Below are 26,428 nucleotides of genomic sequence, written 5' to 3'. Positions count from 1 at the left end.
GAATATGGACTTCTCTAACTGTTTCAGTGGGGAGGCTTAGTTGTATCACTGTGTTACAACTAAGCTCACTGTGTGGAAGCTGTACTTTAGCCTGGTTAGCTCCCAGTGACAGTTGCCACTAGAGTGATTAAAATGTAGTGTTCAGCCATGTAAGTGCTATGTTCTCTTCTCTGGCTTCCTGTAGCTGCTGCTCACATCAGATTCAAAACCCTGACGTTGGCCTACAAAGCCAAGAATGAACCAGCCCCTCCGCACTTGACGGCAATGGTCATGACTTGATGGCTCCTCGAGCTTCAAGTATGGCTCGGCTTGACCCGGCATCCTTTAAGATCCACGGAAGAAAAGTATCCAGGCTTCTTTCTGTCCTGCCATCGGAGTCGCTCACTGTCTTCAAATGCAGGCTGAACCCCCATCTCTTTCAAGAGTACTTGGGCGAAGTGTAGTGTATGCTGAGTATTGTGGTCTTTATATTGACTTTTGTATTAGTAGTACCTAAGCTTAGAGGCATCTTTTGGAGCTATGGGGATTTTCGGAGTTGACAGTGAAGCACTTTTGTAGGTCGCTCTGGATGACGTTGAGCGTCTGCTAAATGCCCTCAATGTAAATGTAAATGCTTATACACTATGGCTTTATATAAGCACGACTTAGTAATCAATAAACACCAATGATGAAAATAGTTACTTTTACATTACAGAACCAGTGTTGAGGGTGAATCTTCAGAAATATCTGTCTGAATAGTCACATCTCACAGGCGACATTGCTATGGAGGTGTGACGAGATGGCGGAAAGCCTGCTGAATCAGACTTCCCGACTGTATAAATGTTTATTTCAGCCTTGAGTGTGCTTCTGCCTGTAAAACCACGCCATATTACAATATAATTGATAGCTGTTTGTCATATATTGTTTTCTCAGAAGCTAAAGCCGTAGCTGCATAGATTAAAATGAACCAAGCCCATGTACTACTTCTCCTGTAAAACCTCCAAGGCTTTGTAATGACAGTGACAAAACCATGGTTACTGAAAGACCCTTAAATTGGGTGTGATATGTATGATTGGTGTAGTTAGGGTTAGGTAAGGGGTTCTTGGATAAGTGGCACATTTGATCCGTTAGTGTCATATGGCAGTGTAAGGCAGGCTGTAGAGATGTGCTGCTGGTGTGAGATACAGTAGTGTGTGACTTCTGGTGTGAAATGGTGCTATGTGATGAACTTATCACCTGAGAGGTGCTACAGATTGGCCGGTGCCTAAACTCACAGCTCTGGCACTCTCACAATCTTCTTACATCCTGTGTGTTGGCCGACAGACCACACACACACACACACACACACACACCCATGCATGCACATAACATTTGAGAATATTCTTCTGGGAGACAAGATTCTACATTTTTTCTCTTTCTCAGCTTACATAGACTGTGTGCATGCTCAGGGGAGATGTATGCGGCCCCCATGGGGCCAAGGGGCCCACAGAAACACAAATGAGGAATACTGTAGTGTATGTGTTGAATAATAAGAGCTATAATAAGAGTTATTTTTGCTATCGTATTGATTCTTTCAGTAATATCAATGCAGGGTCATCAATAGTAATAATAATAGTAATAAATCTTTTGATAATCTTCTGATAATAGTGACAATGATATAGATGTAAATGACAAATATTACTAAGGAAATGGCATTGGACTCCCCAACTCACCGCCACAAATCAGGAATCACTAAATGTGAAGGTTTTTGATCAGAGTCTATGAAGCCAAGGCCTGCAGGGGCATGTTCCGGTTGCTGTAATCATCTACTCTATGCCCATTGCTCCATAGAGCAAATCATCACTCACACAAAACCCTTGTAGGTCTATCTCTATTTATGCTATTTCCCCTTTTTGATATAATTTGAATCTGTCAGTTGCTCTTTAACATTGTGTCAGAAATTCATAAAGAACGGGCCAATAGAAATGCTCCAAAATGGCTTGGATTTAAACACGTATATCCAGGTGGTCCCATGCCTGTCTTTTACCTAGGCTGATATCTCTTCATGGAGACTCTACGCCTGTTAAAGAGTGATCAGCAGTGAGTGTTTCCTGTGTGGGCAAAGCGTGGGGAGGAGCAGCAGCCCCTAACCAGGTCTAAATTGGCTAATATGGCCCGAATGTGTGCTAACGTGGGGCTGTGAGGATGTGCTACTGATGTCCGCTCTGAAGTGTGAGCTAAAGCAGCGTGTGATGGGCTGTAGGTGTAGAGGGGTGTAATGGGCCGCTTGATGACGTGTGAGCTAATACTAGTGTGAGGTGATGGAGCGGTGTGATGAGCTCCTCTCTGGGAGGCCCTGAAGCTCCACTTGTGTTTAAACCCACACCTTCCGTACTCCTACAGGCCCGTCTTCAGCCTGCATGCTCTCCTTTGGAGAGCAGAAAAGCAACCCACGAATTTCAGCTCTCTCCTCACTCTCCATTGATCCTTACTTTCTCTCTTTCCTCTGTAGCTCAATAGGATTGATTTTTTTTTCTAATATCTGCCTGTGTGTCCCCTCCTGTGATAATTATGAGGGACCAGAGCTGCTGTTGAACCTTCAGGCCATCTGTTCCTCTGGTTTGAAGTGATGCATGTCCGCCAAGCATGCCCACACATCCTCACACACAGAAATAGCAAGATGGGAGAAAGAGAGAAACACAGTAGTAGGTGTAAGTCTATTTGATTGTGATTCTTTTTTTATTAGTCCGTGTGTCACTACATCTCTAGTCATCCTGATGAGCATCAAGCACTTGCAAAGCAGCCTGTACAAATGATCATGAACATCCCGTGTTATATAGTGGACCTTTCTTGGGGGGTTGCCCATGTACATCTGAAAGGACAGACTGACTGTGGGGCTACAGTGCTGGCTATGGTGTAGTCTTGCAATTTTTTACATTTATTATTTATTTTTTTACATTTATTAACCACACATTTCTGCTCACTCTTCTTATCCCTTCATCATCATCTTCTTTTACATTTACAGCCTTTAGCTGACGCTCTTATCCAGAGCTTCTTACAAGGTAACTCGTATTACAGAGGTGGGCCAATGTCGTGTTAGGAGTCTTGCCCAGGGACTCTTATTGGTGTGGCGCAGCATACGGTCACCCAGACTGGTGTAATAGCTCACAGGCAGCTAGCGGTTTTATCTGTTGTGCCACACCGACCACTTTTAATAGAAGTGAATGTAAAAAAGATTTTATTCAAAGCTATTTTGGAGCATTTCTATTGGTCTAGTTCTTATTCATTTTGGAACCAGCATTAAAATAAATAAATAAATAAATAAATAAATAAATAAATAAATAAAAATAATAATAAACCTTCACATTAAGTCAAAAGTGAAAAGGGGCAAAAATTGACAAAATGAAGAGCTAAAAAAAAAGATTATTAGAAACATTATTATTGTCACATACAAAGTGAAGCACTACATCCTGTCAGTCTCTGAAACGAGAGGAAAGCAGGGTACTGAGCTTTCAACTTGGCCCTCATTTGGCGCCACCTGTTGGTAAGAAATAATGCAGTAAAGCACGCATACCGTTAAACTCACTAAACTCATTTTATTAAGACAAAATAAAATGTAAAAAATTACATTCAGTCATGGTGGGTTTATATTGGTGGGTGAGATAGCTTACAGGGTGTTTCAGTAGTAGCTACTGGCAGCTTGAGTAAAATGATAGACTTCAGTCAGTTCCTATGAAGTCCACACATCTTCATCTGTGTGTGAGGAGAAATCTGACACGAGCAGCCCGAGGGGAAGCTTAAAGGTAGGGCCTAAGCTCTGAGTAATGTAATACATTTGATTTAATAACTGCTGTATGAAATGAGGAGCCCTATAGAGAGCAGTAGAGCCATATAGAGGTGTGAGCTGGGGCAGACTGCAGCCTCACTCCATAAGTCTGTTGGTGGGCAGAAGGGGGCTCACTCCTAACGTGCTGGCAAACTCATTCTGGTAGCAAAGAAGACAGAGAGATGCAGAGAGAGAGAGAGAGAATAGAGAGAACATGAAACTAAGATAATATATGTATTTTTAAACTATTACAAGTTGAAATGCTTAAAAAAAAATGCGTTGTTAAAAAATAACTGTTAAGAAATAAATCCACATGTGATTGTATAATATAATAATACATTCACAATAATATATATATATATATATATATATATATATATATATATATATATATATATATATATTTAAATCGATGCTTTTGTATAATCCTAAAAAGACGTTTTGATAAGTATCCTATATTTATAAAAGTAGCTTGTAGCAATCGCCACCAACTCTGTGTGAGTAACAGCACCTCCTAGTGGGTTGACCCTGTAAGATCTGACACGAAACGATGGTTGTGGGGTCTACGAAACATAGATCTCTCACTCCTTTCTAATATGTGTGCCTTATTATCATGAATATAGTTAAATAAAGACCTAATATTCGTGAATATAAAGCTAATATTCAAGAGGAAGCGTTTTGTGCTGAGCTTCTAGCTTACCCTTGCTTTTGGCGCCACCTGTTGGTAGGAAACCATGAACACCTCTATGTGTTGTGCGTCCTTTTGTAACTGTTAACTATTAATAATATGCAGTTTTCACAAGTGGCTTTCCCCTTTTCACTGTACTGCACATTATTCTTTAATCATATTGCTTAACCCTGCAGTCCAGTGCAGTAAATATGTCATTTGGCCTAAAACAACAAGATGTTCTGCATCATATTTTCTTATATATATTTCTTACACTTATAGGGGAACTTTGTAGTTAATAACACAGACTGTAGTCTATCTGTTTCTCTGCATATTTTGCTAGCCTCTTTCCACCCTGTTCTTCAATGGTCAGGACCCCACAGGACTGACCACCACTGAGCAGGTAGTATTTGGGTGGTGGGTCAGCACTGCAGTGACACTGACATGGTGGTGGTGTGTTAGTAGTGTGTGTTGCGCTAGTATGAGTGGATCAGACACAGCAGTGCTGCTGGAGTTTTTAAACCCCTCAGAGTCACTGCTGGATTGAGAATAGTCCACCAACCGGAAATATCCAGCCAACAGCATCCCATGGGCAACGTACTGTGACCACTTATGAAGGACTAGAGGATGACCAACACAAACTGTGCAGCAACAGATGAGCTTCTGACTCTGACTCTGACTCTGACGCTATAAGGTGAACTCACTAGGTAGGGGTGTCTAGAGTAGAGTGGTCAGTGAGTGGACACAGTGTTTAAACACTCCAGGGACTGTCAGCTGTTATTGTTGTTTGTGGCTGAATGATATGATTGTTATCATAAATATAATTATATTTATAAATATAATTATTTAAAATAAATGTTTAAACTTGTGTCTTAAACTATATAGAGTGTATGCATTTGTGGCTATGGTGTGTGTGTGTGTGTGTGTACCACATGGTTGACCAGTCTCAGGTTGTATGGAATGCCCCCCAGCTCTCTGCAGATCTGGATATGTTCCCTTTCTGGGTCTCCTGGAGCCATTACAGGCATCTCAGGCTCCACCTACAAGAACACAGGAGGAGGAGAAGCATGAATATCAGGCACAGAAAACTACTGCTCTGTTATCACACCTTTACTAGGAACCAGCTTGAAAAGATCATTAAACAAATTAATCATCTTACCAAAAAAGATTCCTCTAGTCAGTTTATTAGGCATTTATTTGTTCTCCCACCCAAAAATGCAGGGACATGCTAGCTTAGCATTTTAAATTTAACTGAATATTGTATTGTGATTATTCATCTTTTTAATTAAGACCATTCGTATATATATAAGCATTCTCATGAGTGATGTAAAACATACCTCATGTCCTCTTATGTATTTTATTGGAATGATTCAGTATTAAATACATATGGGAAACACAGTGAGCTTTATTCTGCAGCCCCCTTAACACTCACAGGCGTCAGGTTTCTGTGTATGGACAGCAGATCTGACATTCTGTCATTAAATCCAGGAGCAAAGTTCTCAGGGTTTACTGCCACAAAGCACTGACCCTGGAGTGGCGAGAGAGAGAGAGAGAGAGAGAGAGAGAGAGAGAGAGAGAGAGAGTGAGAGTGTACATACTAGCCACAAGAGGTCAGTGTCATCACAGTTTACACAGGCACAGACACTATGTGTCCAAATGTTTGTGGACATCCTTTCTAATAAATGCATTCAGTCCACCCATTGCTGACACAAATGTGCAAATGCACACACACAGCTTGCCTAGTCCTTGTAGAGAAGCACTGCCAATGGAATAGGACTCTCTGGAGCAGATAAACATAAACCTTTTGGCACCATGCCCCACAATTGAGCTGTGGAGCAGTGGAACTGTGTTCTCTGGAATGATGATGGTGCTCCATCCAATACCGTTGGGGATGAGGTGGCGGGTGGAAGGGGAGGGGGGGGGGGTAATTGTCCAACATCCTGACATCACTAACACTCTTGTTGCTGAATGCAATCAAATCCTCACAGCAATGCTCCAAAATCTAAGAAAGCTTCCCCTGGACAGTAGAGACAGTTACTCCAATAAAAGCAGAGGAAACACTTGATGAGCAGGTGTCCCAATACTTTTGCATTTGTACTACCCATATAGTGTGTGTCAGAGGGGTTCAGCCAAAAATGGGAGCATGGCAGCAAACAAGCATGGTCATCTTCCACTGCCAGCTTTCATATTCAGTGATTGTGTATACTGTTGTGTGAACATGTGTGTGTGTGTTAATACCAGGTCAGCTCTGCGGTCAGTCATCCTCCAGTTGCGAATATTACTACTGTACTTAGATCCAGCGAGTATCCCACAGAAGACCTCCACCATCAGGCCCAGACCATAGCCCTTATGGCTCCCTAATACACATACACACACACACACACACACACACACACACACACACACACACACACACACACAGATGATATTGACAGTATGTGTTTTTTTGATACTGGTTGGTTGTTCCTCCTTCTCAAAACCCCATAACTTACAGATTAGTTCCATAGTTAATGAATGAGTGATAGTAACTAGTAGTTAGGTAATAATAAGCAATAAATAACTAATAAAAAATATAGATTAGTTATTAGTTATTATTATTAGAGTAAAATTAGTTTTCATAAAAGTATAAAAAAGCAGTATATAAACTGAACTGTATGATAAGCATTAGATAAATATTCTCTTTCCCATTCCCTTATATACTTAAATATTACATTTATTTACATTAGTCACATATGGAAAACCCTTTGCCCATTATCAAATATGGGGCATATATTTCTGTCATATGTCAACATATACAAACACATTGTGTACAAACTGTAGTGCTTTAGGATTATTGCTATGGTAACTGTAGTCTTGTTTGCCCCCTCTCTGCTCTTCCTGCCCTTCCCACTCTGCTCATTCCCGGCATGTAGAGAGAGTGACTCACATGGTCGGTATTTACTGTCTTAATGAACATATTTTAACTCACAAAATCACGGTTGGATTGGACAAGGCCGGTGTGTCTGTGTTGTTGGTCAGTTGTATATGTGTGTTTGTGTGTGGAAACACATTCAGCATGGTAACCGTTACACTGCTTAATGAACTACAGGCTGCATTACCTAGGGGTCTATATGGCACTTAAATGGAGAACTGTATCTTGCAGAACTGTCTATGAAATGAAATGAAATGAAAAGAAACCTGGGTTTGTTTTGTTTGTTTTCCCCCATTGTACTGATCTTGATGACTTGTGAGGTCCCTGAACAGAAGGTCAAATAAACTTTCCTTTTTTAAAAAATCTAATTTTCTGGCAATTATTTGATGGTTCAGGCTTTAAATTGTTAACTTGTCATTTGGGAGTATTTCTATTGGACCCTTTGTCATGACATTTCAACACAATGTAAAGAACAACTGCAAAAATTGAGATAAAAGTGGGACAGCAACGATATGTATATATGTATTATAAATAATATTTACTTATGTATACTATATGCCCATATATGTCTTCATCTGTCAATTGAAAATATATGTCCATATATTATACATACATGTCTAACAAATGATACTTAGCATATATGTACAAAATCTATGTGTACATACATTTGGAAATATGCCCAATTCTTTACAATATATGTGCACATATGGTCATATAATAGATTTTCATATGGGTAAGTTTATGCAACACAATGGGACTACCAGAAATGTGGAGATCAGTAGTCAGGGCATATCCCAAATACATAATAAAGAAAATCTGGAAACGAGCCATTGAGAGACAGCACTGTGTCCACATGCTTCTGGTACAGAAAACTCATGTGGATAGCAATGTAAACATACCCAGCTCCACCTCCCCGCCGTTCAAAGGCTTCACCTTTGATATCCTATAGCACTGTCACACCCCAGTCTAACACAGCCTTTTCGCCAGTTTCAGCTGCACCAATCGTTATGACTCCTTACACTAAATTGATAGTATTAGTGGCTGTAATGACAAGGATCACGAGCAGCTAATAGGCTGCTGTGGGACGCTGATGTATAATAGGGGTGCACGAGACCGCACAGAGTAGGAAGTGTCTGAGACAGACAGACCTGTGGTCTCCTTGCCTCCCAACGGCACCAGCCCTCCTCCACACAGCACAGCCTTGGGGTCAGTGGTAGCACAGCCCTCTGCGTCACATCCCCAGCCCTCCGGGATTGAGAGGCCATTACGCTCGTGAATCTCCACCTGCAAACACACAGTCAGTGAGAGAGAAAGAGGCGTGAGGAAAGAGAGGGTGAGAGACATTCACAGTCTGTGAGGAGAGTACAGGATTTTAGCTGCTGTGAATGTGAATATGTGAATGTACCCTTTGTTCATGGTTCGAGGTTTGATGTGTTGGTGTGTGTACATGTGTGGGTGTCTGTGTACATACCTTTCCGAGGGCGACGGCTGAGGTTGCCATGTCCAGAACAAAGCTGTCTCCATTCTTAGCAGGAGCTGCCACACTAATAGGGTTTGTGCCCACTGTGCACTAAATGGAGCGTGAACCAACACAATTGGCCATAAAGAGTAAATATTAGTAATCACATTAATCACACAGTAGAAGCAAGTGGCGGTAGTGGGAGTAATACACTGGCGGTCAAAAAGCAACAGGTTAGGTGTACGTAAGGGATCTGTCTCTTCTTTTTAAGGGTAAAGGTGCACGTATTTGTCACTGTACAGTGTACACTGTTCAGCGAAATGTGTCCCCCGGATTTAACCCATCTCACATGTTAGGGGCAGTGAGTACACACACACCCAGAGCGGTGGGCAGCCAACTCCAGCGCCCAGGGAGCAGAGAGGGCCTTGCTCAAGGGCCCAACAGTGGCAGCTTGCCGAGCCCGGGAATCGAACCCACAACCCTGTTATCGATATCCCGGCGCTCTAACCGCTGAGCCACCACTGCACCAATAGGTGGACAATCCAAAAAAAATGACTTGATGTGCCAACAAGACAGCGTAAGGTGCCACACTGATCTTCAAGTGATGGAGTGGGTTGAGGAGTGAGAAAGTTCAGGTGATTCAAGAATTTGTAGGGCTGTGAGACTGTGTTAACAATGGAAATGTGGGCAAGGGAAACAGACCCAGTAGGAGCTTTAGCACTGATGTCTGGGAGGAAATGCAATGTAATGTAAAAGTCAAGTGTTGATAAGGGTCAGACAGTGTGACTATAGAAACAGTTAAATATTATACGGTATAAAGACTATGATGAACTCACCTCTCTGGCTCGTGTTGGAACAACTAGAGGAGAGGTGTTAGTGTATGACATTCCCTGCACACAAACAACAGACTTTTAGAAAACCTCTGCCACATTTTTTACATGTTCTGAATAATTTAACAGCATTTGTCCAGATTTACTAGTTTTACTAGATTCAGTATTACCTACAAAACAGAAGACCCATGTAGATTCACCTGTGGTTTTAAATTGTGAATAGAATTGCTGTTTTAGTGTTGTACAGCACAATCTTGGGCTGTCGTAGGTGCTAAGTTTCTCTACAGTGCACCTTTTTACACCAAACCACCCTGAATGACTGCTTCCATCTCAGCCATTTAAATGTTGATGATTTTCTGAACGATTAATCCGTGGAATTCCCATTGGACACACATACTCTACTACCCCCACCCCCCTCACAATCACTACCAAAAGTGAATTAAGACTCACGATCATGTTCTCTTTCACTGCTTGCATGGAATAATAAGCAGCAATGCCATAGTGATTGGAGCCTGAACAGACACAGAAAGAGAAGCAGTAACAGTAACAGCACATGTCCTTTAGAGATGTAGTTTCAGTAGTTTAACATCTAACCATCCCACAGCCCTTCAATTGCAAGCCTACTATTCAGTTATTCTTCAATCATCAATGTTAAGCTCTAGGACACTGATTATGAAACTAATATTTAAGTAATGTGGTGAGGAACTAAAGTGTGAGCCAAACATGGGCCTTTGCCCTTTAAAGCCTTAGACCCCGTATGTAAGCTCACACTTTGTCACTTTCAGAGCTACATACAGTCATAATTAGCATCAGGTTCATAGGCCCTAAAATAGAGCCTTGTGGGACTCCACAAGAGATGTGAAACCAACAGTTACCGAATAATTCACAGTAGGTTTGCATTAGAATTGATAACATCATAATTTAATAATAAATCTAGGCTTCAAGGGGATAAGGCGTTCAATGACAGCTTGAGAAATATGAAGGTGTGTCTGACTTGCCGTGGGCCACCACCCAGCCAATGCCTGTGTCTCGTGCTTTCTTTAGAGCTAAATTCATGCAGTAATTTCCCACCACTGGACCCAGGAGGTTCCTTCCATCCACAAGGGCCGTGGCCACTGACTCTTTCTCCAACACAGGCTCCCCCTCCCGCACACAGATTCCTGCGCGAATCTCCCTTATGTAGACATCTATGATGCACACACACACTTACATTGTCACTATGGAGCTACAATAAAATAACAAACAGTTTTTAATAGTTAACATAAAAGGGAACTTTTCACCAAGATTTCCAGTCTAGACAAACTTACATCCCTAGAGCCAGTCACTGTATAATGCAAAGGCTGGCACAGCACAGTGGTTAAATTGATATTTTGGAAATGTACATAATTTCCACTTCTCTCTGTTCTGAATGTAACGCATAAATCAATATATGCATTCTTGCAAACTACACAACTAAATCACCACATACTTGCCTCAAACTACATACACTTTTTAATCAATGTTGGATAAACGTGCTTATGTGCTTTCTGGTACTGTGTGACATAGTGTTCTCTATCAAAACTGACAGTACTGACAGTAGCAGTACAATTTTGTCTGCACTTTTGTCCATGCTTATAAAAGTTTTACTTAAATAGTCCACTGTTTGGCATACTCACCCAAGCGGTTGAGTCCATGGCTGTAGTGACCACGCAGGTCTCCCTCCAGCAGCACCTCAGCCAGGCTGCGGGCATGACTAGCTCTGGTGCCCACCGCCACCATGCAGCACTCGATAAATGTCTGAACCTCTGCCTGAACCAGCAGACATCTGCACAAGAAGCACAGCAGAGATGACTTAATCATAGCACAGCCTGATCTCAACACAGTGCAGACCGCCTTAGTGCAGCACAGCCTGTTTAAACACAGCACAGCCAGCTTTATCACAGAACAACATGCCTTAATGGAGCATAGCCTGCTTTACCTCAGCAATACCTGCCTTAATGCAGCACAGGCTGCCTTTATGCAGCATAGACAGAGTTAATGCAGCACAGACTGACCTAATGCAACACAGCTTTTCTTAATGCAGCACAGACAGTATTAATGCAGCACAGCCAGCTTTACCACAGCACAACATGCCTTAATGGAGCATAGCCTGCTTTAACTCAGCAATGCCTGCCTTAATGCAGCACAGGCTGCCTTTACGCAGCACAGACAGTGCTAATGCAGCACAGACTGACCTAAGGCAACACAGCTTTCCTTAATGCAGCACAGCCTGTTTAAACACAGCACAGCCAGCTTTAACACAGCACAACATGCCTTAATGGAGCATAGCCTGCTTTAACTCAGCAACGCCTGCCTTAATGCTGCACAGACTGACCTAATGCAACACAGCTTTCCTTAATGCAGCACAGACAGTGTTAATGCAGCAAAGCCTGCTCTAACACAACGCAGCCTGCCGGAATACAGCACATCCTGTCTCTCTCTCTTTCACTCACTCACTGTTCTTTCTCTGTTTCTGCTTGTACAATAAACAAAGATTGCGTCACTTTAACCTCTGACACAATAAGAGCAGATTGTGGTACTAGGCAGATTTCAATAGAGCTCAATCGGTAAAGGAAAACCTCCCGCACCTCTAAAGAGAGAATGTAATTCTGATAGGGGTTGGAGAAGGTGTCAATCCACTTCAGAAAGAGTACATTCATTAAATGGTCAGTGTGATAAAGACTATTAGCTCTTGTCCCCTGCAGCAGAAGGCAGAGGACAGGGAGAACAGCTAGATCAATTGTGCAAATATATACAAACCGAGGTAGCGCTGCACTGGGTCAACTAGCGGCGATCAACAGCAACATCATTCTGGCATTTATCACACAGTTCAAGCAAATGTGCCGGGAAAAGTAGACGTTTGGCTGAAAATCCGAACAACCCATGTAGAAGAGAGCAAAGGGTAAACAGGGAATTGCATTCTAAATGTAAGGTTTTTCACCACAGTCAGTTGTGATGGCTTGCAATTAGTCTATATGAGTCATGAGGGTGGTGTGAATAGTGCCATCAATTATACAGTACACACTGCACATGACAACATTGGATTTTTTGGAAGATTGATAAGCTAATGTACTGAAACAGTTGGACAATCGGTGTCCCCAAACAAAAAGCTACAAAACAGTATAAGTATGACGCTCATTTGAGGCAGCTGCCCACTGTAACGTAAGGTCAGATTTGTTCTGTAGCCAACTGATTACAATAGTAGCACTATCCAATCAGATGCCACATAAATAAATGGAAATAAAGAGGTGCTTACAATGAACCTTTTCTTTTGCATGTCTTGTCTGTACATAAAAAATAAAGCTTTGATGAAATTAGGAGCTAAAGTCTGTGCCCCTGGTCTCCCTGCCAACATGCTCATAGGGGGCTCACAAGGGTGTAGTGTGAGCTAGGTGGGTTCCAGGTGAGCATGGGCTCTGAGTGGGTTTGTACATGTGTGTGTACATGTGTTGGGCTTCCCAAATGGGCCCCATTGTTACAGCCCATCCTAATCTCACATGGGTCCCATGGGCAGTGTCCAACCCAGGTGGGGCCCATCACTGACCTTAGTGGGCATCCATATGTGGGGCTAACATGGAACCCAAGGACAAAACGTTCTAGTTGCCAGTTGGGCTAACCACACAGGCCCCACATGGACATGGTATCTGGGCTGAGGCCTCCGATACGACCATCTCCATCATGTTTCAGCAGTGTTGTCCTTACTGTAAAGGCAGCATGTATATATATCCTGTGGACAGTTCCATGCTGGAAAGAGGAACTGAGGAACAGGCAGCAGGGTTAGAAGAACTTCAGCTACATCTCTGGGCCAACTGAAAACAGCTGTGTGCTACAACAGTAGATTTGTGTATGAAAGCAATGGAAAATCCATTCAAAGCTCTGAGGGAAGTAAGTAGTGATTGCTTTCATTTAAGGCTTGTGCCCGAGAAATTGTGAGAAACTGGGAAAGCCTCAGTAGTGCCACATTCCAATGCTATCAACAACTTTACAACGTACAACTTTATTCAGTGCATCACAAACTGTGCTGTACTAAATCCAGTGAAACACACTGAATTATACACTCCTTCTTTGCGATACATGCAGTCAGTGTAGAACATATGTACAATAATATTAATGTGTTTAGAAAAGTGTAGCAGAAACTACCAAGACACACTGCAGAGGTTTACTTATGCCGGTCCAAAATGCAACAAGACTTCTTTGCTGCTTTTGCTTAAGTGTGGACATATGTACCATAGCATCGGTGCTTTTATGAGCTATTATTGGAACTGGGTGGATCTTGAAAAACACCCAGAAAGCTTTATTTGATGAACTGCAGCGTTTATCATTACCGGTAAAATGTCCAAGCAGAGAAGATTATACCTTTAGCTTCAACAGCCCAGAAATCCACTCTATATAGACATCTGCTGCAGCTGCTAATTTCAGCTTGTGAGCATGAACATGGAGTGTGTGATCCACCCAAGTGCCCTAAATCACCACCAGTGCGGTCACGCAAAGTACCTCCCCATCCCCAACTATAAAACGGATTATGTTAAAATGGTGTAAAAACACACAACTTTCAGCGTCTTAATGAATAAATGTGGACCATTAATTACCAGAACTCTGTAGTTGATATAGGTCTGGAATTAGAGCTCGCCCAACTCCTCAAAAGCTAAATGTGTGTGTGTGTGTATGTGTGTGTGTGATTGCATATATATATATATATATATATATATATATATATATATATATATATATATATATATATATACAGCCAGTTGATCAGTATGTGTTCCAGTTCAGGTTCCGGCCTTCTGCAAATCTTGTCTTCTATTATTCTGCCTCTAAATTTACACACACATTTTCACATTTTTTGTTTAATCAGTCAAAATATATCTTTAATTGGGCTTTAAATAATAAAATTCATTATTGTCTTTAAATAATAAATGTTTATGTTATTTATGCAATGTCATACAAAAAGCTTCTTTTTTTACTCTTTCACAGTTTTCACTTTTGGACCTAGTGATCTGTCATGTGAGATGTGGTCTGACAGGGTGTTCTTTACATTGTGTCACAATGAAAATTCATGGGAAATGGACGAATAGAAATGCTCCAAAATGACTTGAAATAAAATCTGTGTACACTGACCTCCACTTTCAGGCCTACTCCTTTTTATTTATTGAGCTTTCATTGTGTTTCTTTTCGGCATCAGTGAACAGTGACAGGAATAGAATAATCACTAACATCCCTTTTCTAATTTGATGACTGTTACTGAACTTGTCTGTAATGCACTTTGATCGGCCACCTGTATTAAACATGCTCTACAAATAACCTTCTGTTCTTGAACAAAAAGTTGTTTGTGTAAAACTAATGTCTTCATATAAGGAGGTGGGCTTATGGTCTTATTACCTTTTTTAAAACTGAATAGAAAAAAGCAACTGAAAGGAGTTTAATAAACATCCAAACTGATGGTTGGTAACAACATGGTAAGAACAAGACAGCTAAATTAACAATAATAATAATAGAACCACCTATGGATATCTGAATTTTTCTCTATTTAGTAAGCATGTTTGTTGAATCTGCATGATTTTTGTGAAGAATATTACCAGTTCTTTTTTAGTTACATCCCTATAGCATACAGCTGTTCTAATCTGCAGTTCTCTAGTTCTAGTTCTAGGTCTAGTTTTGTCTTTGGTGAAATGATGAATACAGGAACATATGAGACTTCATTAAGTATTTTCAAGGTGTAAAACAATAAGTTGTTAAATAATATGAATAGAAAAAAGCAAACAAGCTGATTATTATTATTATTATTATTATTATTACTATTATGCATACACGTGATGGTAACATCAACCCACCTTTTACTACATGACATTACTATATTATACCGCAGCTATTAGCATATGATATAGTAGCTATTACTACATGATATAGCAGCTATTACTATATATATATATATATATATATATATATATATATATATATATATAGGACACACTATTATGCACAGCCCCTCTTGGTGGACAGGGCAAACTGTTAGAGCACTGTCTAATGAGAGTTAAGAAAAATGACCCCACACGGTAGCTCTGGGTCTGTTCTGAACAGCTGATGTCATTTGGCTATTTTGAACAGAATAATTCTACAAGTTGAAACATCATTTACTCACTCTCAAAGCTTACCTGCTCACGCTCATGATGGCTTGGTGGTGGAGCTTGGGGCCTTGTCGTATCGGGCTGGTCACTGGTCGCAGACGTGGAGACTTGGCTGGTTTGGTGGTGTTGGTTCAGTTTAGGTGGAAACCCCCCCACGCTGACACATCGAGCGTTCAGGCGCTTGTGAAAGCGGCTCCAGGCCCGCAGAGCCAATGGCATGTTCGGGAACAGAGGGGTCACGCGGGTCCTGCAGCGTGGAGGTCTGTTTTGTTAGCTTTTCACTTAGACTTTGAAATGGGTCACTGCTACCTTTGGTCACCTGCTGGGGGGGGAAGTGTGTTTTAGAACAAGACCTGCATGTGTTGGAGGCAGTACATGTACTCAGTCCAGAACAAAGAGTTGATGCCTGTAGGATGAGTAAGGCTTACAAATGTGTAGCTGTAATAAATAAACGTGGTGATAAACACTGACTCATATACTAGTGATTCATTTAATTTGTGTGAATCTGATGAGTCAATAAATCGAATGCATCAGCATTGGTCAGTGGATTCATTATTTAATATTAATATAAAAAACCTCTTTACATTTACAGTTGTGGCATTTTGTAAACTGTACAGATAATTAAAGGGTACAGCCTATAAGCTGTACATGTACTGTAACACCAGTCAGGGTTAAAGGTCTGTGTATGTTGTTGAGTCTGTGTGTGATCACAGAGGTCTTGTAATGTATTCTGGGTGAATACATTTGGTCTTTAATTGAAGTGTCCTTATGCTTAAGTGTGTCTGTGTGTGTGTTGCTGTGTGAGCATGTGTGTGTGTGTGTGCCTGTGTGCTTCCCTCTCTTTAATCGAGCCCTTCCACATCTGTCTCCAGTCTTTTAGCCTGCAGAAATAGAGCAGGATTCGAGTGCTGGCAGGCAGGTCTGTCATTTAGATCATATAAATACCAGCAGGGCCAGTAGTGGTCAGCAGTGGAACCCAACAGGGCAGGGCAGCCCACAGCACATATATATTCAGCTCGCTATTACAGAGCAGAGACCACAGCGCCATGTTCATCTCAGACAAGAGATTCGACCAAAAAAGAGAGCTTTACATGATCTTTATGGCTTCATAACATGACTAGAACACTGTAAGCTCTCCACCGTAAGATGTTCCTCGTATTCCACTTGACTCCATGATGCGATCCAAATTCAACATCTGCTTCACGAAAGGCACAGTTAAATGTTGGTCATTTAGTAAAAGACCAGCATCCTTCAGGCTGATGCTCCACTGTGCTCTGGAGGTCTCTATTAGCGCTAGTAGCATAGTGTTGGAGGCTAGACAGACACGCACACATGTGCATACATGAATGGGCAATTCATCCATTGTACACAAGGCAGTTACATACATGCTCTACACACAGAGGAGAACCCACTATAGTGGACACCCCTTTCCACAGCTTCCCACCAACACACTGACAGGAGAGCAGAGTTGTTAATGAAGTTAAAGTTATTTTATTCCACTAAAAAGTCACATTTATTTCAAATAAAGAGTAGTGGGGGGGTCTTTTGGAAACTGTTGGAAAGTTCTCACTTAGGCTACAAGACTCTGAAAATACAATATCAATAATACAATAACACATTTGTAATAAGATCATTAAAAAAGGAGTAGATAGACACATTTTGTGAGGCACAGAGGGTGATAAGTCCATGGCTGCTGAAGTTCCGTTGGTAGGTTCTTGTTGCCGTTGTTGTTGGTTGGTTCCATTGCTGTCTGTCTGTCTGTCTACCGGTAGGTCAGTCTACCTGCCGAACAGCTTCATGAAGCTCTGGAAGCCATCCTCTCCGAAGAAGTCGAAGGTCCCCTGCGAGCTGCCCAGGTGCACAAGGAGCAGCACCAGAAGACCAAGCATCAGCAACGGCACCAGCAGGTTCCAGCCTGAGGCCAGAATGTTGTACCACTTGGCCTTGTCTGAACACTCCTGAGCAGCACGCAGGTCTCCCAGCGTCTTCTGGTCCCGTGCCTGGAGAGAGAAACCACACAAACAGATGTGCACGCACACACACACACACACACACACACATGAATAAAAAGGTTCAGAGGCCTGCTATGGTGTGAGAAAGTCACAGCTCATCAGATACACAGATGTGTGTGTCCATGTGGGTTTCTGTTAGGCTGAACAGTGGTGTGGGCCTTTTGGTGGGCCTTAATCTGGACATAAAGGTATGAGAGAGTTTCAGTCACAGAGACAGAGGGCGAGAGAGAGAGAGAGAGACAGAGACAGAGAAAGAGAGAGTGCAATGTCTGCAGTGCTGTCTGTAATCCAGAGGACTGGCTGTAGCATTAGCTACCTACTAATTACTGTACTCCATTTATAAACACGACTGCCTCTAATTTCAGCATCTCGGAGGGAGTGTGCTCTGCTACTGCCTGAACTGTCTCTCTCTGTCTTCTCTCTTTCTTTCTCTATCTTTCTCGTTCTGTCTATTTTTCTTTCTCTTCTTTTTGTCTCTCCTGCCTTCTTTTCTTTCCACCCATCTCTTGACTCTCTCTTTTTTTCCCATTCTCTTACCTTCTTTTTTCTTTCTTTCTGTCTTTGTCTCTTTCCCTTATGTTTCTTTTTCCTTGTCTCACTTCCATTATCGTCCCTCTCTCTATTCTCTCAACCTTTCTTTCTGGTCTCGCTCATTCTTTTTCTCTTTCCCTTGCTCATCCTCTCGCTCACCTTCTATCTCGTCTCTATCTATCTTCTGTTACTCTTTTATCCTCTTTTTTTCTCTCTCATTGTTTTACTGTCTCCTACATTGCTAATCTTATCTCTCTCTCTTTCTTTTATGTGTCTGTCTCCCTCTCTCAACCCTCTGGTCTCTCTCTTTCATGCTCTCCTTCTTTCTTGCCTTCTCTTGATCTTATTTTTGCCACCCCGTCCTCCTTCCGTTCCTGTGGGTCGCTTACAGTGCCCTGTCCCTGTGATACTACACTGAAACACATCCTGGCTTCATATAATTGTGCATGTGCATCGTTTCCATATGAATAAAATACATCATTTCACCACAGTTTCAACTTCTATCAATCACTGCATTGGTGTGTGTTATTCATGTGGAAGTGATGATCACATTTAAACCAAGGTAAACTTCAAGAACCTCCAAAGTGTTTCTAAGTCAGACCTCATAGCATTAGGACACTCTGCCAGGACAGGATACCACAAAGCACAGCTTGGGCTCAGTGTTCAGTAGAAACAAACAGAAATTGAAGTGTGGGACCACATGCAGATCCCTAAAAGCTTTAAGAGCTTTAATACACACACATAGAGGAATAGAGAGGGAAAGAGAGAGAGAGATGGAAGCCCCCAATTGAAAGCTTGCTGTCAATTCTCACCTTGATGGAGTAAATGAGGGCCATGAATCCCAGGCAGCAGAAGTTGACATACAGGGTGTTGCAGAGAGACCAGACCAGATAGTCATTGGGGGTCTTCTTCCCCGCTGCGCCCATGTTCACCACCGTGGAGCCAGCGGGTTTGCGTGCAGACTTACAATTCGTGAGAGGAGTGCAGTCGGACGAGTAGCTGTACGTGGCGTTGTCCATCTTGCTGCTGGCCTGAGAGGACTCTGATTTTACTGCAGCCCCGGAAACTCAGTTTCCAGCTTATATCCACAGCATGCAGGGGTGGTGACACAAACACACACACTCACACACACACACACAGAGGGAGAGAGAGAGAGAGAGGTCTGTCATTATATGAGGTGGATACTGGAGAACAGGGCAGGGTGCTGCTGCCCCTCCACAAGGAACCTCACACAGCCTCCTTACCCACTGTGGCCTACGCACACACACACACACGCACACCCTCACACACAGCTAATTCTGTTACAGTTGTATTAACCAAAAAGTGTGTACGTCCTGCAGCAGCACCTACTACAGGATATACAGGATATATCTAGGCAGGATATACCGGCCTGTCTGTGTTTCAGCCACTGCCTGTTGTCCTGATGATAAAGCAGGCTGACATGGACACAGAATCGGGGAGTCGCGACCAGAGCAGCATCAACTGTGTCCCTGCTCTTTAGATAAAGCCCTTTCAATAAAGATACTGTCTGACAAATGTAATCAGGTTAGTCACAGGTTAATTCTACTGGATTATAAAGAGGGACAGTAGAGACAGGAGTGTATCCCTACCAGCATCATAATAGCATTATTACTCAACACTAAGAATCAAAACATTACTTTTCACTGATTGTCCTTGATCAAGATTCTGTTGATACTGAATATGATTAAGCACTGCCCCCTTATGGACAAATGTAGCATTTTCACTATTTTTCACATTATATAATGTAGTATGAAGCTTCAGGTTGACACAGATGAAAGATATTGTCCTAATGAGGACAGAGTAGGCTTACAATTGGCCTCTGCCAATTGGCAAATGTGCACCTTTTCTGTGTAGAAACCCCCCTTACCTTAAGTACCATTGGCAGACAGTTGCTCTGATGTACAAAGGAAGAGCATTCTAATAAAACTTGAGACGTTCCAGACCTGCATAAGAGTGGACAAATCTACAAAATGATATCCAAGTGTTTGGCTAGGCCAGTGATCTAACACTGCCTTTAATATATATATATATATATATATATATATATATATATATATATATATATATATATACCATCCATCAGTCCTTCACTTTTAACAAGATGCCCAAACACACTGAGGAAAAACACAAATATATATATATATATATATATATATATATATACACAGTGCCCTCCATAATTATTGGCACCCCTGGTTAAGATGTGTTCTTTAGCTTCTAATAAATTGATTTTTTTTTCTAAATAATATAGGACCACGATGGAAAAAAAGAGTAAAATCCAACCTTTAACTCAAGTGAATTTATTCAGTAGGAAAAAAAATCCCACATTAAGAAATAATTGTTTAACATCAAATCATGTGTGCCACAATTATTGGCACCCCTGATGTTAATACTTTGTACAACCCCCTTTTGCCAACAAAACAGCACCTAATCTTCTCTTATAATGTTTCACAAGATGGGAGAATACAGATAGAGGGATCTTTGACCATTCCTCTGTGCACAATCTCTCTAAATCATCCAGCGACCTGGGTCCTCTCCTCTGCACTCTCCTCTTTAGCTCACCCCACAGGTTTTCAATGGGGTTGAGGTCTGGGGACTGAGATGGCCATGGGAGGAGCTTGATTCTGTGTGTGGTGAACCATTTCTGTGTAGATTTGGCCCTATGTTTTGGGTCATTATCTTGCTGAAAGGCCCAGTGACGACCCATCTTCAGCTTTTGGGCAGAAGCCACCAGATTTTGTTTTAAAATGTCCTGTTATTTCAAAGCATTCATGATGCCATGCACCCTAACAAGGTTCCCAGGGCCTTTGGAAGAGAAACAGGCCCACAGCATCACTGATCCTCCCCCATATTTCACAGTGGGCATGAGGTGCTTTTCTGCATACTCAGCTCTTGTGTTACGCCAGACCCACTTAGAGCATTTGTTGCCAAAAAGCTCTATCTTAGTTCTTAGTTCATCTGACCAAAGCACACGGTCCCAGTTGAAGTTTTAGTACTGCTTAGCAAACTCCAGACGTTTGCGTTTATGATTGTGAGTGAGAAAAGTTTTTTTTCCGTGCCTCCCAAACAGCTTGTTGGCATGCAGATAGCGCCTGATGGTTGTTTTGGAGACTTTGTGACCCCAAGAAGCTACCATTTGTTGCAATTCTGTAACAGTGAGCTTTGGATACCTTTTTTTTTCTCTTATCATCCTACTCACTGTGCGTGGTGGCAAAATAAACTTGCGTCCTCGTCCAGGCTTGTTTACCACTGTTCCAGTTGTTTTAAACTTCTTAATAATTCCTCTGACAGTAGATATGGACAGGTGTAGGTGAGTGGCTATTTTCTTGTAGCCATTGCCTGACTTGTGGAGGTCAACACACATCTGCCTTACTTGAATGGTATGTTCCTTTGTCTTTCCCATGTTGAAGAGAAATGGCCTCTGTGTCAAGTCATATTTATACCCCAGGGAAACAGGAAGTTGTGAATTACTAATTAAATGTACGTACATACTCTGATCAACTTCGTAAACTACTGTAGAATTGACGGAAATACTTTAATTACATTTATTTCCTAAGAAATGTTAGGGGTGCCAATAATTGTGGAACAGGTGATTTTATGAAGAATAATTATTTCTTAATGTGGGATTTTTTTTCCCCCCTTAAAATTCACTTGAGTTAAAGGTTAGATTTTACTCTTTTTTCCATCGTGGTCCTATATTATTTAGAAAACTCAATTTATTAGAAGCTAAAGAACACATCTTAACCAGGGGTGCCAGTAATTATGGAGGGCACTGTATATATATTACATTTTGTGGCAGCATCATTTTGTGTTTTTCCTCAGTGTGTTTGGGCATCTTGTTAAAAGTGAAGGACTGATGGATGGTTCACAACACACAGAGATACTACAAGCTGTTTTGGTCTTTCAGCAGAACAATGATCTCAAGCACAGGACAAAACAACAAAAGGCCAAAGCCAAAGCCCAGACCTCAGTCCTAATAGAAGAATTTGTGGCACTGTTTGAAAATTGTGGTCTACATCCAGTCAACTTAACCAACCTGAAGCAAATCTGCCTGGGAAACTACTACTACCAGAATCCCCCTTCCTGCCATGTGCTTTTGTGTGGGCTTTTGGACGTGAGTTCTTGCTGCCAAGCCCCTCTAAGCTCTATCTCTTACCTGATCTAGATCTGGAGGCAGCCCACCTCTGGTTATTACCTGAGTTCTCAGTGTGGTTCCTTTGTTTGATCCCTTTGACTATGGATATACCTGCCTGTCTGTGTTTCAGCCACTGCCTGTTGTCCTGATGATAAAGCAGGCTGACATGGACACAGAAAAGACCAAAGTGCTTGCCCATTGTGAAGGCCCCCCATGCTTCAGTGGATGTCGCTGCAGGGCCATTCGCTCGCCCTTTTCTTGCCACTACAACTTCCTGAGAACACTGGCTAACCTGATGCTGCTCTGGTCGCGACTCTCCGAGCCACCTTGCTTGTTGTGGCTACAACTGGAGAAGAACCTCTAGTACCCTGCGCCCTGAGGCTCCAGGTCCTGTGCCTCTAACCTGATCCAGATCTGGAAACAAATCTTGTTCGTCCCCAGGTAAAAAAAAACTCATGCTTTGCCTCTGGTGTCTGACCTTGGATTTTGATTAATACTTACAAAGCACAAACAGGCGTCCACATTATAAGCACTACTACTGTAACTAACTTACCATTCAACAATATCTGAATAAATTATGGATATGTGTAAGATTTTGGAGAGAAATGCTCTGTATACATACCTTTGAATCATTCTGAGCTTTTATTTATTTAGGAAATACTCTATATGAAATATTTTGATCCACCTGCTCATTCGCTGCTTCTTCCAAATTCAAGGGTGTTTAAAAAGAAGTGTATCCTTCTTTTATTGGAGTAACTCTCTCCACTGTCCGGGGAAGGTTTTCTACTAGATTTTGGAGCATTGCTGTGAAGATTTGACTCTATTCAGTGACAAGAGCATTAGTGATCACCACCCCACCTCATCCCCAACTCCACAGCTCAATGCTGGGGGGCTTTATACCTCTCTAGCTTACACCTGGCTTTAGACATGGTACCAACAGAATCCAGAGAGTACTTCTCTACAGAGCTTAAAAATCTGCATGCATATTTGTGCCTTTGTGTGACAGCAATGGGTGCAACTTCAAGTAGCTGAATGTATTCATTAGAAAGGCTGTCCACAAACATTTGGACACATAGTGTATGAGGTATTTGGGTTGTGAAAGATTTTATGTTGGATTGGATAGGCAGCGGCACAATGTGATCTGACACCAAAATACAGCTAGAGAAAAAAATTACAGTGCTGGAGACTTTTTTTATTAAGCATGATATATACAGTCAAGGGCATCCACATTAAAGATGTGTCACAGACATATGTAGTCAACAACAGGCCAACAGAACAAAACACAGACAACATATTTCTGTCTTCCATCCAAATGTGGCATTGTGTAGACAGTATTTTTGATTCCCAAAAAAGTTAAATGTAAAAATTTAAAATGTAAAATAAAGTTTACAAAAGAGATACTACAATAATCTTTAAGTATCCAGATTCACCTGAACATTTTTAAAAATGTTTCAGAACAACATTTAAAGAGCGTGTTCCTCTGTTCCGCATCCGAATATTTGAAAAGATAACAATTCCGTAAGTCTTTTATTATATAAGTATATAAGTGCATTATTTTTATTTCATTTTATTTCATTTCTTGAACTTATTTAGCAATACATATGTTATGAGGAAACAAGCCTTATTCTATGAAACACTTATAAAAGATATCCCCTGATTCTAAGTTGATGCTTCTTTTGTTACAAAACCCTAAAATGTTCCTACTGCAGTTCCTATTCCTGATGACCTGGTCATTAACATAGAGCAAAAGATGTAAAAAATGCCCTTTTTTTCATTTTTATTTTTAATCGACTAGGTCCACCCATAATACCTGCCATGTAATATCTTACAGACACATATTTAAGGAACCTGATTATCCAAGCAGTTCTTAATGTGTTTGAATTAAAGTGTGAAATTCAACTGCAGTGTGAAAAGCTATGACAAGGCAATTTCATGACCCATTTTTATTTGAGTGTGTATTTTATCAGCTCTGTGAGGACTCAGTCTTCATGCCAAAGAGAAATGTCAGTAGAAGACAATAACATATGTTTATCAAATCAATCTGGAAGGCTTTTTACACTAACACCATTTTGCTGAGCAAATGTGCGACAGATACTTCACAATTTGATTTTTAAAAACCTAAATTCACTAAATGACATAACCTTAGTCACCAAGACGATCACGGTTATTAAGAGGGAAAGAACCAAAGAAACTGCCACGCGGTTGATGCAGCAAGCTGTGGATCCATAAGACCTTGCTCCACTCAGATCCCCCTCAATCTTCCGGTCTCTGGACTGAAACACACACACATGCACAGTGTTTTTTTTTTCTTTTAAAATTCAATTAAAAGTAACAAACAAAGCTTAACAAAACGCAGTCATGTAAAAAACAACATACAGTCTCTTTGAATTCTATAGTTTTATACATAGGCACATAAAAAACACAACATCTGGTCCTTAGCAGCTCTTATAATTGGTTAAATACAACCTCATATGAACAACATCACATGATCAATTCCACTGTGTCATTATTTATTTAACAAGCACTAGGCCAAAATGCAGAAACAGTGTGTGAAACTTTAAGTAGACCTATACTGCTTCCATACGAAATTAAGAGTAGGTGCTGCTAATCAAATGCCCTTGATTAATTGATGGTCAGCAAGCGTGACCACCTCTATAAACGTTTGCTGGTCTGGAGCATTCAGGTGGGTGTTAACACAATGACAAGAAGGAAAGACATCAGCAATGACCCACTATCTAATAATCTTAATGTATAATACAGTGAATATGAATATGTACATGTGCAAATGTGTGCATGAAGGCCCAAACTCAGTTACTATACTAACAATAAAATGGATATTCTGTAATAAATTGGATGTTATGCATGGAAGCATACACTAAGTTCATGTGTGTATGCAGAGGTAGACCAGTCTGGTGTAGGTGCAGTACTATTTGTATATATTGAGCGAGAATCACACGGAACACTCTCTCTCTACCAGTTAAGACCATAGGACAGCCCCAACACTGCAATGCTTTTGGGAAGCTGGGCTCTGCACAGTTTCAGTAAAGTAAATTCTAATGCTGGGACTCACCTTCACTGAGAAGTAGAAGGCCAGCAGCCCTAGACACAGAGGGTTTCCGAAGCAGAGGTTGGCCACGGACCACACTACGTAATCCTTCGGATATTCAGTAATGGACACCACCACAGTTCCTTCTCCTGCGCGTCCGGCCACCTGCAGTGGGAGATTCTCAGCGGGTCTCTGCATCTCTGTAGCTGTCAGTGCTGTGCTGCTGGACAGGCTTCTTAAAGATCTATGCGCTTATGGACCGGTGGCAGCTTTATATATGCGCTCACATTGCTTTCAGGAAATGAAGACCTTGCAGCAGTGCCTCCCATCTACATCTCATGGTTAATGAAAATACATCCATATAAAAGTTAACAAAAATGAACAAAAATTCCAGAACTTCACGGAGGGACCTGATGAATGACCCGCAGAGAGCTGGGACCACAGTAACAAAGGCTACCATCAGTAACACACTACGCCGAGAGGGACTCAAACCCTGCAGTGCCAGGTGTGTCCCCCTGCCCCTGAGCCAGTACATGTCCAGGCCCGTCTGAAGTTTGCCAGAGAATGTATGGATGATCCAAAAGAGGATTGGGAGAATATCATGTGGTCAGATGAAACCAATATAATTGCATCCCAAGAACACCATACCTACTGTGAAGCATGGGGCTGTTTGTGGAGGGAGTTGAAAGTCTGTGTTGCCCAGCGACAGCCCCAAAACATCACTGTTCTAGAGGAGATGGGCCAAAATACCAGCTACAGTGTGTGCAAACCTGGTGAAGACTTACAGGAAACGTTTGACCTCTGTCATTGCCAACAAAGGTTATGTTACAAAGTACTGAGTTTAACTTTTGTTATTGCCCAAATACTTATTTTCCACCATAATTTA

At 41.5% G+C, this 26,428-nt stretch overlaps 3 protein-coding genes across 3 annotated transcripts; all 3 read right to left on the bottom strand.

Moving 5' to 3' along the window:
* Positions 1–3,880: 3,880 nt before the first annotated feature.
* On the bottom strand, positions 3,881–15,853 carry LOC140550017 (uncharacterized oxidoreductase YjmC-like). The gene is made up of 11 exons (XM_072673814.1): positions 15,825–15,853; positions 11,307–11,455; positions 10,650–10,838; positions 10,102–10,163; positions 9,658–9,711; positions 8,834–8,932; positions 8,511–8,646; positions 6,690–6,808; positions 5,884–5,979; positions 5,381–5,491; positions 3,881–3,943 (listed from the first exon to the last, which is right to left on the bottom strand). Exons 1-11 carry the CDS (start codon positions 15,836–15,838, stop codon positions 3,881–3,883), a joined length of 1,092 nt encoding a protein of 363 aa, XP_072529915.1. The 5' UTR covers positions 15,839–15,853.
* A 1,722-nt stretch (positions 15,854–17,575) lies between these two features.
* On the bottom strand, positions 17,576–19,359 carry LOC140550016 (interferon-induced transmembrane protein 5-like). Its single transcript, XM_072673811.1, has 2 exons — positions 19,153–19,359; positions 17,576–17,797 (listed from the first exon to the last, which is right to left on the bottom strand). Exons 1-2 carry the CDS (start codon positions 19,357–19,359, stop codon positions 17,576–17,578), a joined length of 429 nt encoding a protein of 142 aa, XP_072529912.1.
* Positions 19,360–24,592: 5,233 nt separating this feature from the next.
* LOC140549680 (interferon-induced transmembrane protein 3-like) lies at positions 24,593–25,740 on the bottom strand. The gene is made up of 2 exons (XM_072673429.1): positions 25,567–25,740; positions 24,593–24,769 (listed from the first exon to the last, which is right to left on the bottom strand). The coding sequence occupies exons 1-2, from the start codon at positions 25,738–25,740 to the stop codon at positions 24,593–24,595; spliced, it is 351 nt and encodes a 116-aa protein (XP_072529530.1).
* Between the last annotated feature and the right edge of the window lie 688 nt (positions 25,741–26,428).

This window comes from Salminus brasiliensis, chromosome 2, assembly GCF_030463535.1.
Source record: "Salminus brasiliensis chromosome 2, fSalBra1.hap2, whole genome shotgun sequence".
Taxonomy (NCBI): domain Eukaryota; kingdom Metazoa; phylum Chordata; class Actinopteri; order Characiformes; family Bryconidae; genus Salminus; species Salminus brasiliensis.
This window is presented reverse-complemented; position numbering and strand designations above follow the sequence as displayed.

Coding starts and splice junctions, on each gene's coding strand:
- LOC140550016 (XM_072673811.1), bottom strand. CDS start 19,359: ATGGACAACGCCACGTACAGCTACTCGTCCGACTGCACTCCTCTCACG. Junction 17,798..19,152: donor CCCTCATTTACTCCATCAAG/GTGAGAATTGAC, acceptor TTCTCTCTCCAG/GCACGGGACCAGAAGACGCT.
- LOC140549680 (XM_072673429.1), bottom strand. CDS start 25,740: ATGCAGAGACCCGCTGAGAATCTCCCACTGCAGGTGGCCGGACGCGCA. Junction 24,770..25,566: donor CCTTCTACTTCTCAGTGAAG/GTGAGTCCCAGC, acceptor TGTGTGTTTCAG/TCCAGAGACCGGAAGATTGA.
- LOC140550017 (XM_072673814.1), bottom strand. Junction 10,164..10,649: donor TGGCTGGGTGGTGGCCCACG/GCAAGTCAGACA, acceptor GTGTCTGTTCAG/GCTCCAATCACTATGGCATT. Junction 8,933..9,657: donor TTCCAACACGAGCCAGAGAG/GTGAGTTCATCA, acceptor CGCTCCATTTAG/TGCACAGTGGGCACAAACCC.